The sequence below is a fragment of the Fusarium subglutinans genome, assembly GCF_013396075.1.
Source record: "Fusarium subglutinans strain NRRL 66333 chromosome Unknown NRRL66333_c0000184, whole genome shotgun sequence".
NCBI lineage: Eukaryota > Fungi > Ascomycota > Sordariomycetes > Hypocreales > Nectriaceae > Fusarium > Fusarium subglutinans.
In genome coordinates, this window is record NW_023502247.1 from 23162 (window position 1) to 41797 (window position 18636).

At 47.1% G+C, this 18636-nt stretch overlaps 8 protein-coding genes across 8 annotated transcripts; 6 read left to right on the forward strand and 2 right to left on the reverse strand.

Annotated features, from left to right (window-relative positions):
- Positions 1-759: 759 nt before the first annotated feature.
- Positions 760-2376, forward strand: FSUBG_10526 (major facilitator superfamily transporter; the record flags this gene model as incomplete). Its single annotated transcript, XM_036675112.1, has 2 exons — positions 760-2298; positions 2350-2376. 2 exons carry the CDS (start codon positions 760-762, stop codon positions 2374-2376), a joined length of 1566 nt encoding a protein of 521 aa, XP_036533968.1.
- Positions 2377-3781: 1405 nt separating this feature from the next.
- On the forward strand, positions 3782-4968 carry FSUBG_10527 (BNR Asp-box repeat domain protein; the record flags this gene model as incomplete). Its single annotated transcript, XM_036675113.1, has 2 exons — positions 3782-3984; positions 4032-4968. 2 exons carry the CDS (start codon positions 3782-3784, stop codon positions 4966-4968), a joined length of 1140 nt encoding a protein of 379 aa, XP_036533969.1.
- A 968-nt stretch (positions 4969-5936) lies between these two features.
- FSUBG_10528 (uncharacterized protein) lies at positions 5937-6416 on the forward strand (the record flags this gene model as incomplete). Its single annotated transcript, XM_036675114.1, has 1 exon — positions 5937-6416. One exon carries the CDS (start codon positions 5937-5939, stop codon positions 6414-6416), a length of 480 nt encoding a protein of 159 aa, XP_036533970.1.
- A 679-nt stretch (positions 6417-7095) lies between these two features.
- Positions 7096-8391, forward strand: FSUBG_10529 (uncharacterized protein; the record flags this gene model as incomplete). The annotated part of the gene is made up of 1 exon (XM_036675115.1): positions 7096-8391. One exon carries the CDS (start codon positions 7096-7098, stop codon positions 8389-8391), a length of 1296 nt encoding a protein of 431 aa, XP_036533971.1.
- Positions 8392-8694: 303 nt separating this feature from the next.
- Positions 8695-10027, reverse strand: FSUBG_10530 (uncharacterized protein; the record flags this gene model as incomplete). The annotated part of the gene is made up of 4 exons (XM_036675117.1): positions 8695-8879; positions 8988-9010; positions 9213-9567; positions 9619-10027. The coding sequence occupies 4 exons, from the start codon at positions 10025-10027 to the stop codon at positions 8695-8697; spliced, it is 972 nt and encodes a 323-aa protein (XP_036533972.1).
- A 1888-nt stretch (positions 10028-11915) lies between these two features.
- On the forward strand, positions 11916-12922 carry FSUBG_10531 (phytanoyl dioxygenase; the record flags this gene model as incomplete). Its single annotated transcript, XM_036675118.1, has 2 exons — positions 11916-12410; positions 12467-12922. 2 exons carry the CDS (start codon positions 11916-11918, stop codon positions 12920-12922), a joined length of 951 nt encoding a protein of 316 aa, XP_036533973.1.
- A 12-nt stretch (positions 12923-12934) lies between these two features.
- Positions 12935-14298, reverse strand: FSUBG_10532 (uncharacterized protein; the record flags this gene model as incomplete). Its single annotated transcript, XM_036675119.1, has 2 exons — positions 12935-14223; positions 14277-14298. 2 exons carry the CDS (start codon positions 14296-14298, stop codon positions 12935-12937), a joined length of 1311 nt encoding a protein of 436 aa, XP_036533974.1.
- A 459-nt stretch (positions 14299-14757) lies between these two features.
- Positions 14758-17413, forward strand: FSUBG_10533 (vegetative cell wall gp1; the record flags this gene model as incomplete). Its single annotated transcript, XM_036675120.1, has 4 exons — positions 14758-14800; positions 14875-15142; positions 15200-15883; positions 15940-17413. The coding sequence occupies 4 exons, from the start codon at positions 14758-14760 to the stop codon at positions 17411-17413; spliced, it is 2469 nt and encodes an 822-aa protein (XP_036533975.1).
- Between the last annotated feature and the right edge of the window lie 1223 nt (positions 17414-18636).

The following is an 18636-nucleotide window of genomic DNA, read 5'->3' on the forward strand; positions in this document are numbered from 1 at the left end:
TCAATTTGCATTCGTCTGTGAATTCCTTCCAAAGGGGAGACAACCTACCTTGAAAGACAATATTCCTTGTATTACTTCCTAGCTTCATGCTCTTTACTGTTAGACTTGAGGCTATAACGAGTTTAGTAGAGCAAGCAGACAGTTTCTCAATAAATTACCAGATGTGGATGTCCCATTTCCTGTGTAGTTATCGTCACCAATAGGGTTATCTCCTCAGCCCCACTATTAGCTGAAGGCACGATAGCTGTATTCCGAGTACCGCAAGAAACCTTAACTTGGAGGGAGGAGATATGTCGGTCCTTACATCTAGAATCCGATCATCTTGAGCCGAGACTAGGAAGCTACTTTATTGATCCGAGACGACAGTTGCATTCGTAGTGCATAAGGATGTTATCAGTACGGTTGGACATGCCTCTTTAGTAGTTCGGCCAGCATTCTCCACCCAATCATCGTTACAAGTTGGGCATGGATATCCACTCACACAATCTGGACCTGGACATCACTGGATTGAGATAAGGGCGTTCGTTGGTCTTGTTCCCGCCTGGTGAGTGTACGATTACCCCAGGTTATCTCGGAATCATCAAAATGTCGTTTCCGCCTTGAGAACACCAGGCCTTCACAACTTAGATATAAAGCATCCTTTTGGAGCTCTCACCGTCGACCTCGCCAAGCTACAGCCCCATCCTCCCAGACCAACACCTGCCTCGGGCGGCATTTTTTATACTTACGTCAACCTTCAGACATATCTTTCCTCCAGCTATGGCCGAAAAGACCTCAAAGCCAGTAGAAGCTGGTATCAACCTATCTCCCGTCCCTAGTATTATGGGCAAGGAAGAGAATGGCGGCGGGAGCATCACTGCTGGTGAAAATTCCAGTACTGATGAGTCCGAGCTATTCCTCCAGCAACATGGATTCACAACCGAGTATCTCAACGAGCTCGTATCAGACAAAGAAAAGAACAAGCGGCTGGTGAAGAAAGTCGATATGCTGCTTTTGCCATTGATGGCCGGCACCTACGTCCTCCAGTTCATCGATAAACAAGCTCTCTCCTACAGCGCTGTATTCGACCTCCTTGAGAATACCGGCACTACTCTTGAGCAGTACAGCTGGTTTGGCAGCATCTTCTACTTTGCCTATCTAGTTGCTGAATACCCATGGTCTTTCCTTGCACAGAAGACGCTCATGGGCAAGGTCGTTGCTGGTTGCATCCTCGCTTGGGGAAGCATACTGATGATCACTGCTGCTAGCAGTAACTTCGCCGGCCTCGCAGTATGCAGATTCTTCCTTGGCACATTCGAAGCTCCTATTACTCCAGTTTTTATGATGATCGTGGGCATGTGGTATACCCGTGAAGAGCAGCCTTTCCGCGCTGGTGTCTTTTATAGTTGCAACGGCATCGGCCTCATGCTTGGTGGACTTCTCAGCTTTGCCATTGGTCAGATCCAAGGTTTCGAGGTCTGGAAGGCCATTTTCATTATTTGTGGTGGCATCACAGTACTCTTTGGAGGTGTTGTGCTTTGGAGACTGCCCGATAATATCCTGCGGGCCAAGGGCTTCAGCCTGGAGGAAAAAGCTTTGCTTATCGGTCGCGCCAGGCTAGCAAAGACTGGTGTGCTGAATCGCACTATCAAGTGGAGTCAGGTCTGGGAGTGTCTGATGGACCCTCAAATCTGGCTTCTGTTCATCTTCGTCTTGGTCAACGAGGTCATCAACGGAGGTATTGGCAATTTCGGCTCTTTGATTATCAAGGGTCTGGTGGACAACGCCCTTCTCAGCGTCGTTTTAGGCATTCCACAAGGTGCTTTCCAAGTCTTCTGGATCCTTTCTGGTACTTGGCTAGCATCAAGGTACCGGAATATGCGAACTGTCATTATGGCTGTCTATAACATCCCGACAATTCTTGGCCTTTGTTTGATCTGGAAGCTTGACCGCAAGACCCAGAAAATTGGCTTGCTCTTTGGATACTATATGGTCACAGCATATGTGACTTCACTTGTGCTGGCCCTTCAAATGCCGTCTTCTAATCTTGGAGGTTACACAAAGCGTGTTACTGGTACGGCAGTGGTATTTGCTGCTTACTGTGCTGGAAATGTTATTGGTCCACATGCATTTCTTGCCCGTGAGGCGCCCGTCTACCAGACTGGTGTTATTGTCATGCTAGCTTGTGGTGTGGCCCAGGTGGTGTTGGCTGGCATGTTGCGATACCTCCTGATCCTGAGGAACAGGAAGCGTGATCAGGCCGCGGCCGAGTCTATCCAGGCACCAGAAGATACCAGCGCTGATGTGACTGACTTCAACGTAAGTACGCCAAAAGCTATAACTCATGAATGATTAATCTAACCAAAACAGAACCCGCATTTCAGATACGTTCTGTAAACGAGGTAAGGCCAATACGACTCACAGGCTGGATGGGGCTAGTGAATATCGCAACTGGGAATGCTTTGTACAGCTTTTAAGCACATGGATATAGTTCGCCATACTTAAAACCCTCCAGCAATTAGCGCTCTCATCTCTGTGTCTTTTGTATTCGTAAGCTGTGTTTCTAGGACGTGAGGTATGCCTACCTGCAATTACGCTCAGAACTGGTGGTATGCAGGGGTTTGATGCTAGGGATAGTCGGATAAATAACCTATCCTTTCATGGAACCTTCCTGGTTATTATGATAGCCTCTCTAGTCCTCAACCAATTCTGTCATGAGATTGTGAGCTTGACATCAAGATGCAAAGTGACCTGCTTTCGGATCCCATGGATGGAGAGCGTATTTGTGTTTTGACATAGGTCTCAAATGTCGTTTATTCAAGGCCAATACCTCCAAATTTGCACGACAGGATAGCTGCGTTGTTGAACCCCGTTCGCGATTCTAGTTCAAAGAAGAGAGATCTTTCATCATATCGCCATCGAGGGCTAGTGCTTGTCTGATTTGGCGATACATTACTAAAACCCTTTTCGCTCAGCCAGTCAGTCGCAGTCGTCGAAACAGGAATAATAAGAGTGATAAACGATGAGAAAGGCTTCAACCGCATAGGCAAAGAACACTTGTCGCAGCCAATCAATAATGTACACAAATTCTTCTTTATGGAAAGGAAAAAGAGCTTTAATTCCTACTTTTAATGGAGTCTTATTAGCTACACAAGCTCAATCTAGGGTATCCGCCCCGCACGATTGATTGCTACTTATGTGGCTGATTGATATGAGCCTCGACATAGACATAAGTCAGCCATGAATTGTCCCGAACGTGGTCCAACCGACCGAGGCTATCGTGATGTTCACATGCCAATATGATTGGCTAGCCATCAAAACAAAACAACAGCTGCCGAAGTCCGGATTCACGAGACCCGGGGACCCCAGATTCTCCAGAACCTTGCGACGCGCTCCAATCAGACCGAACCTCGCTAGTCAATGTAAGGGGAGCGCCCCGGACCTAGAGCCTAGCGCGTGGAGCTTCCGCCGGCACATGACGCGGGGAAAGACTCTTGCGCGGGCTGACAATTGGTGCGCTACATTATGACCCAGGAACATGACTATTTAGGTGAATCGGACGAGGTTCTGAGAAGTTAATTGGCGCGTCAAGATGAAGGCCCAGAAACTAGCTTTCTTGTTCAGGTTGGGCTGAACGGTGACCCAGGAATAGCTTAGAGTTTAGAGCTCTTTTGGAAATGTAACATCAAATCGGCCAGGGTTACGTTGTCATGATGCCAAGATATTTAAACAGACATTCGTCCGTCTTTTTGATGTTCAGTCCATCACTTCATCCATACATTTCACACCATTCTCTTTCATCATGCTTGGCAGCAAGGCTTCCCTGTTATTATCATGCTTGGCTCTCCTCAGCCCTGCATCATGCAGAGCCATTGAGGAACGGGCCGTCGCGGATCATGCCGTGACGTTCCAGACCATCTACAAGCCTCCCTCCAACTACAACACTCCCAAGACATTGTACGGGCGAAATGTCCAACTTGCTGATGGAACTATCCTAGCTACTTGGTCAGTCATCCGGACCATCCGGCATCGTGCTTACTAACGTAGAACAGGGAGAACTATAGTCCTGAACCACCAAAGGTGTACTTCCCCATCTACCAGAGCAAAGATAAGGGCTCAACCTGGGCGCCTTTGTCCAATGTGACTGATACCAAGAACGGCTGGGGTCTTCGCTACCAGCCTTTCCTATACGTCTTGCCCCAGGCCATCGGCAATCTCGCCAAGGGCACTATCCTCCTTGCTGGAAATAGTATCCCTACCGATCTCAGCAAGACCAAGATCGACCTCTACGCTTCAACTGACAGCGGCAAGACCTGGAAGTACATTTCCAACATCGCTACCGGAGGAAAGGCCGTTCCCAACAATGGCGAAACTCCTGTTTGGGAGCCCTTCCTGATGGTGTACAACAACAAGCTCGTGTGCTACTACTCCGATCAGCGTGATCCCTCGTACGGCCAGAAGTTGGTGCATCAGACTTCCAGCGATGGTGTCACCTGGGATGCTGTCGTCAACGACGTCCGCGGAACTGCTTACTCTCAACGCCCCGGCATGACAACCGTTGCTAAGCTTCCTAACGGAAAGTGGATGATGACCTTTGAGTACGGCGGCGGAGCTTCGCCTAATAACGCTGCTTTCCCTGTTTACTACCGTATCTCCGACTCTCCTCTCACCTTCGACAGTGCGTCCAATCAGATTCTCACCGCTGGTAGCCGTGCGCCTAGCTCTTCGCCTTATCTTACCTGGTCCCCTTCCGGAGGATCTAGTGGATCTCTGATTGTTACTGCCAACAGCGATAACGGCATTTACATTAACACTAACCTTGGCGCTGCGGGCTCTTGGGTTTACTATGACATTCCCCAGCCTGGTGCTTATTCCCGACAGGCTATGGTCATGGATAACCCTGATTGGCTGTATGTCATGAGCGCTGGATATCTTGGTGGTGATAACTGGGTCACCGACAGTGTCTTTAAGCTTCCCAACCTGTCTTAGATATGATGGCTCTGTTGATTATCCCCGGGAGGCCAGCCCGCGTGAGATAGCTACCAGAGTAGTTAATCAATGAAGATAAGAATGTCCCTCACCGCGCCTATTGAAGTTCCTAATTACTCGCAATTCCATTGCATTCTCTTGTTTTGAAGACAGGGTCTCGGCATTAGCCAATCTGTGGCCTGACTTGACAACCAACAGCATGAATAAAATTGTGTTTCACATACAAATTGAGGACCCTCTCAAATGAACTATGCAACTGGGAGTCAAAAGACCTGCAGGTTCTGAATCAGCGGATGTGGAAGCGCTGGCAACTCTGAGCAGTTTATACCCCACAACGAGCCGTTATTCCAAGACATAGCAGTGGCATTACTAGATCTCTCTGCCGGCGCAGCAAGAGCCTTGGAGATAACGTGTCGGCCCGATCCTGCATGATCCTTCGGACAAAGCGTTCGTATAATTCGTAGAGTACAGGGATAAGAATGTTACTATTGGCCCGCTTGATAATAGTGTTTCCTGGTGAGACACGCTACTATAAGGATTTGAGTTTGCCATGATGATGCCACCCAGGATACGACAATGAGCTCGGATAGAACTTTTGCAGCCGAAAGCTTAGCTTAACCTTATATATAAACGGCAGTTAATTGATTTGAAGTCATTAACTTTCTCGCCATTCAGTGAGATAGAACTATCTAGACGACTCGGTGAAAATAACACATTAACCTTTCTTTGTCCCCTTGATTACCGCCCTCTCTATATTATCATTACGAGCTGAATGCCGAGTGTTCCGAGAGCTACAACCAGTATAACCAATTACTCTATATAAGGACTTGATCTCCCTCTTCAATGCTGCGACTCATCAAGTCTTCTAATTCTTAAGTTAACTACATCCCCTCTCTTTTCTTTTGCTACATAAATCCAATTTATCTATATCCCTACAGCGTGTTCTGCCTGTAACACATCTCATCACCATGCCGTCTTTTCAACTCCGCCAACTTCTGGCAGTCTTCTGGCTACTTTTTGCCTTTGGCTTAGCCTCGCCCCTTGGAGAAAAGGGCTCACTTCAGTCTCGGCAAACCGTTTGTCGCACTGGATTCGGCTGCTTAGGTTTTGGTGTTTCTGGCTGGAATTCCTTCTTGGTGGACATTCCCGCTGCCAATGATCCTATCGTCCATGACGCTACCTCCACGGGACGAGTGACGAATGCAAGCATTTGGAACAAGTCAGATGGCTCGTGTTTCTTCACTATCGGCGTGGTTCCGGGCTACAGACCACCACCTGGCCAAAATATTGAAGTGCGAGCATATGTTGGGTCAACCCAGGTCACTCTTAACACCGACGAGGTGCATGAACTGCTCAATGCATTTGGAACTATTCCTGCTGCCGTCATCAATAGGGCGAGATCTTCAATGTCTAGAGCTGCGGTTAAGGTTGAATGGAGGATTGTTTAATCCTGGCCCGAGTTGTAGTGCCCTAGCTCTATGCCTATCAGATTATCAATAGCTGGGTGGCATTCCCTTGGCCCAGCGGCTGGCTGAATAGGTCTTTGTTTGGACAGATGGGTGTCGGAGAGGTCATTATGTTTGCTGTATTGGTTACGAAGGACATAGGAGCTAGCTTGGGAGGAGGAATACGGGGTGGATATACGGACGGGTGTGTCATAGGGCTATTAGGCTATAGAGGTAGTCTTTTGTCCAATCACAAGGCTGCCAAGAGGTGAGGTTTGCTTTCGTTAGACGATTTTTCCTTGCACTTCGGTAAAAATTAAAAGCTGTTGGACCTATTTCTCCCTCCTTACAATAAATTACCTATTTTTATCTTAAAAACAATTGAAATCTCTACATACAATCGGGATATAGCGCCTTGGCATTAGTCATTTCGTGGCCTGATTTCACGACCAACAACCAAAAATAAAATTAATTTATCGCTACCGTTGCCCAAAAGGCTTCATCAACTATCCACTTTGCGGAGAACTCGGCGATATTCTAGGCAGCATCCGACAACATACAACAGAACCAACAGCCGTAAAGCCTGGTGAAATTGGTTTAAAAGGAGATTTTGCTCCATCCAACTCTCTATTTGTCCCCTTCACCTTTGTGGTCTTCTTTTTCACCTTTATTCATGCTCAATATGAATGCCTTTCGTTCCATCGCCCATTATATATGGTGTGTTTGGGTAATGTTCAAATTACTATGCAAGATAGTGCTGTGGATGATGCTTCCATTCTATGGCCTCACGGCATTATCCGGACTCATCCAAGGCGCTATGTTCGTCCACTGGTACACAGGAACCCTAAATGAGATTGCTCGTCTCCTTATCACAAACCTCATTGATATCAAGACGCTCAAGTTTGTCAGCGACGCATCAGGATATAGCTTTCTTGATGGGTTAAGTCCTGTGTATGAGATACCGCAGATTCAGAGCCCACTCGACTGGACTTCTCAACTCGGATTGACAAGACCCAGCGATTGGAGTAGTCAGAATGTTGAAAATATGGCAAATCTAGACAGCCTGTATCGAATAACGCCTCCCTATGATGAGGAGCCATGGCAGCATTGGGTTTATCTATCAGCGCAAATGGAGCCATGGAGACAGCCTGATGGCCCTATGCTTCACGATCCTTGGGACCAAACATTTGTCAAGCTTCTCGCGTATCGAGACACGCATGAGGCGCTGGGACGGTCGAATTTCCATTACGTATCCTGTCATAAGAGCTTTCTGTGCGCGTCATGGCGCGTCACAGCACCAGCGCTATTGCACTTTTCCATCAGCAACACGACGGAATCCCAGTACTACGAGGAGTTGCCAGATCATGAACTAGTATCCGTCCGAGTATTCGAGCTACCCCTGCGAGAAATGCCCATCCCTGGCGTATTCCCCAGCTACTTTGAGCAGATGCGTGCTCTGACAGCAAGCAACTTGACCTTTTGGACGACAAAAGATACATACTCTCATTTCTTCCAAATGTCCAATCAAGGGCTGCGAATCGCAGCGCAACTTGAGAAGGAATACCCCTGGACTTACGGCTTACTAGTGAAAGCGGAGATCAAATGGACAAGCCTATGGCCCATTGACGATACATGGTTGAGACTCACGGCTTATTTCATTCCTTTTCTATGCTCGGCTGTCCCAACGTACATATTCAAGCACGCCCAGGCACTCTTTACGGATCTGAAGTTCCCTGAGACCTCTGAGACAGTTCCTGAAGGGAAGGATCCCTCGGCTCATAGTCTGCAAAGGCTTCTTGATGGATTGAGCGACGAAGACAAAGCGAAGTGTAGGAAGTCATCGCGAGGTAAAAGGATGTTGAGAAATATTGAAGCAGAGCTTGTGAAAGATGATTGGGATACTCCTGAGGAGATTATTAAAGATCTCAATAGTGCGTTGGGTCTAGATAAGGATGGGAAGGTCAAGAGTCGGCGATGAAGTACTTAGCTTGACTTTTGCTTTAGAGTAGATCAGGCAGTAGGCATTCTCAAGACCACCATTACCAAGATGAACTAGCGTTATCTGATCGTTTTTCATGACTTGGGAATGAGGATACCTCGGAGACTTTGCATGTGTTTATCAGTGAGCTGTTATTAAATCTGGTATAATGCTCCATCACAGTTGTAGCATCCTTGAAGTCCCCCCCTATTTAAAGCTTCCCCACTACGTGGTTACCGTGTACATAGTTGACTACGAATTCCTCAAAGAGCCTTTCAACATTTGGATAGTCTTCCCGAGTGCCTACAAGTTATCCTGCTTCTCTTTGATCTCTTTTTCCATCTCTTTATACTTTTTCACCATCTCTGCAAGGAGATATTCGTCATTTGACCCTTCATCATCCCCAGCCCTTGGTCTCTTCTTCGTGACATTGGCTCTGATAGCTTCATCTGGTCCGACGTCTTGGCCATGCTGAATGCTAGGTGAGACTGAAGTTGATGTTGATAGTGACCTTGGACAAGATTGATCGTCGGCTCGTCTAAGGTCTTCTTGGCTGTGCTTACAGCTCTCAAGATGTCTATTCAAATGGAACCTACGCTTGAAAGGCTTTCCATTGGACCTGTTGCAGCCAGTATTGGGACATAGCAATGATTCCTCCAAGCTCGATGCATCTTTGTGTTTCTCTGTTCGATGTCGGCTTAAGGTAAATGGCCTTCCAAATGTCTGTTGGCAGTCTGGACACACAAAACGACCTTTTGTTTCTTCCGACCTACAGCATCTGTTTAGAACATATCCCCTTATCATGTGAGTATTGTACTCACTCATCCGAGTTACTCGTTCGCTGACCATAGCCGCTACTGTCGGCACTACCAGTGGCATTCCTCTCCCTGCTATTGTCGGCACTGATGCACACCGTATGAGTTGGGTCTTTCATGTTGGTCACTGGTAAAACTTCGGCCGTATCTTGCGCCGCCACTTCCAAGCTTTCCGAATCACCACTGGACGTCTTGAGCGAAATCAGAAAGTTTGGATCTGAAGGGGTGTTCTGGGCAAAAGCGAAGGGGTGAATCAGGTCATTCATCAACTGAGCGTCTCCCGGCCAGAACTCTTCCAGGGTATCCTGACTGAGATGTTCTCTATTGTCGAAGTCATCTGCAACCGAGCCTTGAAGTTCCTCTGTTATAAGTTAGATAAGCTTCCACAAGATAAGATCAGGGATGACATTACCCCCAATTCCGATACCATGGAAGTCGGTGTAAAAGTCATAAGCGGCCGGTACGGGCGAGATCATGGGGTCAACAGCATTGTGCCATTCGTGGTCGGGTTGGCTAGAGCCGATGATGAACATCCAACAGACACCCCAGAGTACCAATAGTGATGGGAAAATTGTCCACGGCATTGTTGTACATGTGTGTCTGATATTGTTGGGAAACTCAAAGATGGGCTCAGCAAGACCTTGCTCCTTCGTCACATCTTTCTTCCGGCCGAGGTCCTCGTATTTGCGCCTAAACCATATTTTCAATCTACCCAATATGGCTTCACTCTCTTCGACCGTTTCCATAAGGGCCATTTCTTCGTGAGTGAAGAGTAAGTCATTGTTCCCAAGTATTTCGATGAGTGAAGAAGATAATTTCATGATCTCCAGCCATTGCCTTGCTGATTCTAAGTCTTGCTCGCGCTTCAGGAGAGGAAGTAGACAGTCGCTGAACCGCCGCAGACTCCGTGACTGGAGGGAGTGATCATGCGCAATCCTTCTGAAGTGGCGCAGTTGCGGACTGAGTGAGGAGAAAGCGATAGGGAGCTCCTGACGTTCGCGCAAGAGCATACGGTGGATAGCATGGAGGGCCTCCCACTGCTCATGCTCGTTGTTGAGATCTGGGTTTCTTTTACTGTTTTTGGATAGGCCTTGTTCGATGTGAGTGCACGTTTCTTCCACCTTTACCAGGCGTACATAAACAGCTTTGCCTTCAGACACGAGTGTCACACGAGAGAAGGACGACTGCCTGCCGGCGGCGCGGGTACTCGTGGGAAAGGTTCTATGCGCTTTGGGCGATAGTTGTCTCCGTCCTCTAGCTTTGAGCGACGTTTGGAAGAATATGAGGGATGTTCACAAGCCGCGACGGACTCCAATCTCTCTTTCTCTAGGCGATCACGGTTCCGAAAGTGACGAACCCATTTGACACTAATAAAATTTGCCATGAAGGTTGCCATCAAGGCAAAACGTGAGGGCGAATGAGCCTGCAATTAGAAGAACCAAAATAGGTGTAATCCTGGGAGGTATAGAAGTATGCGGTGGTAGAAAATAGATTGAAGTTTTGTTTGGGATGAGTCTGAAATGAGCTGTAGTGCAGAATATAAGCTGCACTCTTGGGGTGCAGCGGCAATTTGGCTTTCATTTTGTTGGATTCATCCGGGGAGCACTTGGGGTGAATGCCAAGTTCAAAATGTAATATCTTCCAAGGGCACACTTGTATCTTGACACCAATCCTCATTTTGGCAACCACCACTGTGGTCAAATCACCACAGAACCACGTTCAAGCCTAAAGCCTTTCGCAAGTCTTTGTCATATGCTTTCTCTAAAAATACACATCTGACAAATAACTAAGAGAATTAAGTCGGAAAATTATGTCTAATAGCCAAACCACTCCGATGCTTGCAGCCTTTCTATACAACTGTAACAATTGGTCCGACTGACTCTTGCACCTTCAAAACGACAGGACACAAGCTCTGCCAGTTGTAAGAGAACAAATAGAAAAGGGCTCTAAGCTTTGATCGTGCCGCTTTCTTCAATTTGGCTAGTCTCATTAGAAAGGACTTACGCTGCGGACTTTTAACAAGTTAATACCACTGATCTTTGTTTTTGTGGTTAGCCTCAAGCGCTTAGGCGGCCAAGAACAGACACTTGTTTAGCTGTTAAAGTCGCTTAGTGATAAAAGCAGCAAGCGTGTAAGTTCTCCTCTCCCATAATGGAGATCATGTTTATGATTGGCAAGCATTAGAAGCGATATCTGGTTGTCGTTATCTAAAAGATTGAAACAACATCGGGGACAGCGATCCAGGGCCTCGTGGCGAGACTATTTAAGAGCCCAATAGTATATTAGGGTTAAATCTGAATAGGTAGCTCGAGGGTCGGTCACAAAGTACTTAATTAAACCTATTCAAAGATTTAGAGTACATAAAGCACTACTAAAAAAGTAAAGAAGGAATCTACGTCATAAGCTTTAGGCATCAATCGAATCTAATTGCTACTCTTACTACTATAGGTTAACTGTTCCATGTTTCCTTTTTAGATGTTGTGATGGGAAGTCCCATATAAAGCTGAAACTATACCCCTCTAGGAAATTATTAAGAGACATCTCGTTTCAACTTCTCAATTAGGCTACTCATGTGAGAAAGCCTAAGCTTAGCAACTAGACTACAAGTAAGTATTAAAAGGCATATCACTTGCAACCGCAATTCTTGAAATCTTTCTCCCAATCGTAAATCATTGACCCTCGTCTATCAATTTTTCACTGGCCGCAAACATGTGCTCTTCCTCAACCTATCCCACAGAGGCTGGAACCGCAATCTCCACATTGTACGCCAATGACCCCGGGACAACTGCAAACGCGATTATCAACGCCCTTGAGAAAGATGGTGCATTGATTGTCAAAGGCATAGCGTCCAAGTCTCTATGCGAACAGATAAGAAGTGACCTGAAACCACTTTTTGACTCAGACGTCAAAGATGACTCTGGCTTCTTTCCTCCTACCACCAAGCGAGCAACCGGTTTCTTTGCTACCTCAGACGCATGTGTCGAACTAGCCATAAACCCTCTCTTCCAATCCGTTGCAGAAAGAGTCCTGGGTAGTAAGTACACGTACTGGGAAGGTCAAGAACAGTTGACAGTCTTTGGAAAGCCGTATATTGCTAGTGCTGTTGGATTTCGCGTTGAGCCCGGTGGGAAGCAACAGGCTCTTCATAGAGATGACTCAGATTATCATCCTAGGAACTGCGACATGCCCGTCATGCTCGGTTGTGTAACGGCAGGTCCATCCTCTTTTCCATGAACGGCTGAATTATCTAACGTCACTAGGCTTTGACTAAGACAACGAAGGAGAATGGCGCGACTATTGTCATCCCAAAGAGCCATCTTTGGGGTCCTGATCGATGTCCACTAGATGAGGAGGCAATCCCTGGAGAACTGGAAATTGGGGATGCTATGCTCTTCCTGGGCAACGTCTATCATGCAGGCGGAGCCAACACCACCAAGTATGTTTATTGTACCTTTGTTAGTATCATGCAAGCTAACATGGAAAGGGATGACGCTCGAGAAACTATCGGCATCTTCATGTGCAAGGGAACCCTGAGGCAGGAAGAAAACCAGTTCCTAAGCATCCCCCCAGAGGTTGCAAAAGGCCGGAATCTTCCCCCGAAGATGCTCAGATTATTAGGGTATGGCATTTGTCCACCGGCCTTAGGCTTCTACAAATATCGGGATCCGATGAAGGTCATCTTTGGAATCGAGGACGAAGAGACTGTCAAGAAGTAGATAGTTTGTTCCTCAAACTGCTAGGATTCTTCTACCAAGACTTTCCCATTGCTTTGCTAGTATGCGCCAGTCTGTATCTCCGCTGGACCAGAAACTCTCGAGAAAGGTAAGAACATCCCCATGGTGCTTAAATCCCGTGACATCAGATAAGCTCTGGTAGAGATCCTTTATTATGACTCGCCTATCGTCATCTCCGTAGCATTCCGTCCCGGCAATGAAGATTGGCCATGCGAGGTTATGAATCGACCCATGTAGATTCTCCATACTAGTCAGTAGTCGAAACAATTCGTCCAGGCTGACGGTCTCTTCCGGGCCATATTGATGACCAAGGCATCGTGTAGTGTATAACAGAGCAGCATTATGGTAGGTGTCAACTAGACGTATAAAGTCTCCACGATCAGCAGTTGAGCATACCCCGCTGCTGCCAACTTCCATCAACGTTTCCCCTCGCGCCTGAACAAACTCACCCCTCCAATTCCGAGTTGAGTCCTGAGCTGAGCCCCCTCGGGATATGAGCGTCACATCATGAAGAAGGAGTAGAAACGCAGAGAATGACTTGTCATCCCGATACTCAACTGGTCTAATCGCATCTTGTACATCTGTCGCATCGAGGATAGTAGTACATGCAAAAATATCGTACATGGAAAGCTGGTTCTGCAAGAAGCCGAAAAGGCTACTTTTAGGAAAGTCAAGCGTGGATAAAGTGTTGACGAGGGCACGAGCTGCTTTGCGATGGAAATCAGCGGCATCTGCACCGCCAGTATGAGCTAGCTCGTAGGATGACAGGACCATCATCGACGACAGCATCCATTCTGCTGTATCGGCAGTCACTGTAAGCTGGGGATGGGCGGTCATGTCGTCAACACCACGCATGATCATTGACAAGACATGATCTCTGTCTTTCTCATAAACACTTGATGGTGTAAAGTCTCTTGCTGCATGCTGGGCTGAGACTGCGCATATCGCGAGACGCACTGCCTCATTCGTCTGAGCCAAAGGTAGAACCTTCTTACGGTAATAGTTCTTTTCTGAATCGATCCAGACCATTAGCCCGGCGATATTCTTGTCATAGTAGTCCAAGAGTTGCTGAGTGTTGCTGTCAAGACTTGGCGAAGAGGTGGATGCAGTAGATCCAGGTATAGGGAATTGGACACCTCGAAGATGGCCACGAAGAGCCACGCCCTGAACCCATCGGAGTCTCGGAGCGTACCCAGGACAGGTAAATCCCCGGCCAAGACATTTCTGGCAGCTTGGTTGACCAAGATCGCAGATGATTCTACGCTTCGAGCAAATCGAGCAGCCTAGGATGCAATAAGTGAGTGAATAGTTATATTTTCACTGGTCCTCAACTTACCTTTGCCCTTCGACCGTGGCATTATGCCTTTCTATGGCTTCATGCTGCCATCGAGAGGCGGGGCATTCGCTCAGATCCTTGTACCCCGCAGTTACGTCACGTGCTCCGGTTTTGTAAATGACAGTAAATTCTTGCTAATACAAAAGCGAGGATTTATTATTACAGAAGATCAATGTACTTCATTATGCCTCTATATAACAGTACTTAGATGACTCTTGTTTCATTCAAAACTTGTCTAAATATGCTAGGCCGAACTTGGGATACCTGCCACGATGGCGCGTAATCCAGAGGTTCTATTCGCTACATCTTGTCTTACACAGCCTCGAGGCGGAGTGCGGGGCTGACAGTGGCCGTACCGCAAGTTTCCCATGTCTGACAAGACATCCTCATTCGATTTACCTTACCCTTTCTCCATCTCCTCCTCATTCTCTTAAGGAACCGCCCTGAGTAAGGTGCACCGGGTCGCCATCATTTCCACGCCATGGAGGTGACGTTTGGCGCCGTTGGGGACTTTATCTCCATTGGTGTGCTTATCAAGGATTTCATCGAAGTGCTCGATGACAGTCGAGGATCGGCTTGGGAATACAATTCGCTAAAGCAACAACTCATCTTCCTTCGCCCCAGTTCCAGGATATCCGGAACACGCTCGAGAGTGTCGTGGATGAGGCGGAGAGAAGACTGGAGGACATTGCAGTCAAGGTGCAAAAATACACGTCAACTCTTTGTCAAGGCTCGACTGAGAGACGGATAAAAAAGGTCGCAAGAAAAGTGCAATGGAGTCTCGAAAAGAAGGAGACAGAAAAGTTCTTGTTGGACCTCAATCGTTACACATCCATAATACAATCATTACAGTTTGATGGTTTTGCGTAAGTGTCGTTTATAGAAAGTTCGTCCTTCGACCCATGGCTGACCTATCTTTCAAGTCGTTTGATGGAACGCAACTTTGATAGTAGCAAGAAAGACCAAAGCGATACCCAAGAACTTGTGAGCAAACTTCATAAGGACTTTAACGATCGATTCACTAGTCTAGAAGATGATCTGAGAGCTGTCAGAACCAACTCGGCTAATACGCAACAATACCTTATTGACATTGGTATGGTCGTCACTAGGCGACTTGATATGGTCACACAAACAGTCAACTCTCTAGGTGGTGTTGTATTGCGAAGTGCTTCGGGCATATCATTTATTGGGACATCTGTGCTGTCTTTATTATCGACCATGCACAACACCATTATAAATCGTCTCGAGCGCCCTCCCCGAATGGGCCCTTATTTCACCTTCGAAGACTACCTGGGGGTCGATTCGATCATACTGCTTAATTTTGTGGACTCTTGGAACGCCTTTGAGGGATCTTTACATGGCAAGTTCAAAGGTCGAAAAGGCGGCAGACGGGTGGCTCAGAATCGATTCCTCCTGCAGGATCATCAAACAGGAGACGAGATTGATCGAGATATTCATTGGACCTTGGCTATCACGCCAGGCTCTCGGATCAACATGAGTCTGCTATTTGAAGTTAAGGAGGATGAAGATGAAGCACAATCCCTGAGGTGCCCGTTTCCGTCATGCGGAGCAATATGTGAAGGAGTTATAGGGACTGTGATTCAATGGTAGGCCGACCCGATACGCTCCACTACTCATGAACTCTCAGCTGAAACAGTTCTAGCCCTTCATGTCAGCAACTGTTTAGAAAGCTGCCAGGCATGTCTGACGATGAAGAGCTACCCATAGCACCCAATGCTCCTGATTCGGGAATCCATGATCCAAACTCGAAGCCGGGAAGTCATTCCTCTGGCCTTGATAAATCTCGCAAGAGAAAGGGAGCCCCTCTGGACAAGAGACGATCGCTACGCGCCAAAAGGAAACCGACAGATACCCGCGATAGTGGTTCTGACTCGGACGACGCCGACTTAACAGGGATTAAGCGAGTGACTATATTACCAATCTTACGGCTCGCTATACGGCCAATTCCACCAGACTCCGAGACAGATGGAAAGCTCGGAGCTTCAGAACAAGAAAGTGTTTTGGAAGATCAGAAAAAGAGTCGCGGCTTAGATAGCACTACCGAGGGAGGCAGCGTTGAAACACCTTCGAATACGATCAAGTCACCACCAAGGGTCAAGAATAAAAGATTGTCGGAGCTACAATCTCAGTCTTCTGACGCGCAACTTGCGTTCGGAAGGCCCTTTGAGAGCGGCAGGTCGTACCAAGCGAGGGGTGGTCACAACGAGCATCCGTACGATAAGATTCCAGGCCCAGGCGCATATGCTTTTGAGAGTGCGTTGCCCGGTGGTCTTGAATCTAAAGATCCCCGACGCAAGTACGCAACTACACGAACCGCACGTGTCTCACATAGGGCATCAAACTCCCGAGACACAGGATCCAGTGGGAAGGCGAAACACGCGAAATGGGATAGAGGAAAGGTCAGGAAGGCGACAGAAGCAGATGCAAAGCGTCATAAAATACCCGCTGATTATTCTTTGAAACACTGGGACCCAGACGAGGAACCCATCATGCTGCTTAGTAGCGTTTTCGACGCGAATACCTTGGGGAAATGGATTTACGACTGGTCTATATACGCTCATGGGCCTTCGACATCAGTATCGGACATGGCGGGAGAACTGTGGCTGCTACTCATCCAGCTGGCTGACAAATTGAAGAGGGCTGAAGAAACAATAGGAAGGGTCAGGTCGGTGGACTGTAGGGACACGGTAGGGCAATTCATTGAATCAGGGGAGAGGCTATGGGAAAAACTGGTGTCGCTGCTCAAGAGATGCGAGTATCCTATGTTACAAGCATACAAGCTCAAAGGAAGGAAACAAAAAACCGCTGTTCACAAGCAGGGCGGTTCCGAAGATAACAACAAGAAGTCTTCACAGGAGACCAAGACCGAAGCAGGCAGTTTGAACAAGGGACTTGAAGAAACGTCAGCGTCGAGCGAGAGAGGAAATGGGGAAGAGACAGGAGAACAAAAGCAAGATGCCGAGAAAAGCGCTGGTGTTGCTTTCATTGAGACGATCTTTGGCCGAGATAAGGAGCTGGAACGAACTGAGAAGTGGATGCGGAACATGCGGCTTTACAATCTGAGGTTCGATGCCAATTGCGAGGATATATTAAGAAACCCTAAAAGGGAGGTTTAGTAGGATGTAAATATGAATCGGATATAATTCATTCCTTAATATATGAAAAGAATCAATTGTCTTTAACCATTGATCTATATCTTAACTTTTTACCTATTGGAGCTTCCCTATTTGCCCCCTCCCTGACTTGAGTTAGTGTGTAATCCTAGATGCAGGCATGCCTGATTTATGCCTAATATCTGAATCAGGCTGTCTGAGCACTTGCATCATGGATCTTGCTTAAATGTGCTTGTTACCCCTCTTTCTCTCCTTCCTGCCAGAATCATATCTGTGCACTTTATCTTTCCCACCGCCAAGTTCTTCATTGTGACAAAGGCTTTTAGCCTCTCGTCTTAACTCCATATAACACATCTCTAATTCCACCGTTTCGCACCGAGTCTCAATCATGGCCGACTTCAATTTTGAAGCTATTTCTCACATAGCCAAGGAGTACAATCTTCATTCATGTATCCATTGCCAGGCGTTTATCATCGACATAACCCAGATGGGTATCCGCAAGTCAGAGGTGTCATCGAAAGAGGTTAAAGCGGCTTGTGAGAACGGCTGCATTTTCCTCCAAGCATGCTCCCGTAAGGCCGGTGTAGGATACAAATTCATTTTTATGAGGGTCGAAAACGATCGTAATGGGAAGTTCATATACAGTAGCAATTGCTGGGAATCCCGGATCCGCATGGAAATAAAAAACGTTGGTTTAGAAAACGACGAGCCCGGGTTTGATTCAAAACCAATACAGGGTACGTCTAGCGAACACCATCTTTTGCATACTGCAGTGATGTGTTTTCGATGCGCTGTTATCTAACCTCGGTTTTGGCAATTGCTTACTATCTAAAGGCGATCGCCATTTGGCAATACATCCGTGTATAAATGACGATTCATGTTTTTTAAACATACGAAATATGCTGCAGGAGTGCCAAAACCATCATAAAGGATGCCAGCGCAGATCTCATGGACTTCCTCCCCTCCGTCTTATCGACGTCTGGCACAAGACGGATGATTCAATTCGAGTCGTTGACACCGAGTCCATTAAGAATCTGAGTTGGGCCGCCTTGTCATATTGCTGGGGGGAAGGTGAGCAGAGTGGGAGAACTACAAACAAAAATATCAAGGAACGGCAAATCCATCTTGCGCTTTGCGAGCTCCCACTAACCATCCGGGATGCTATTCATGTTTGCCGTCAACTCAATATTCAGTATCTTTGGGTAGATTCTCTTTGTATACTTCAG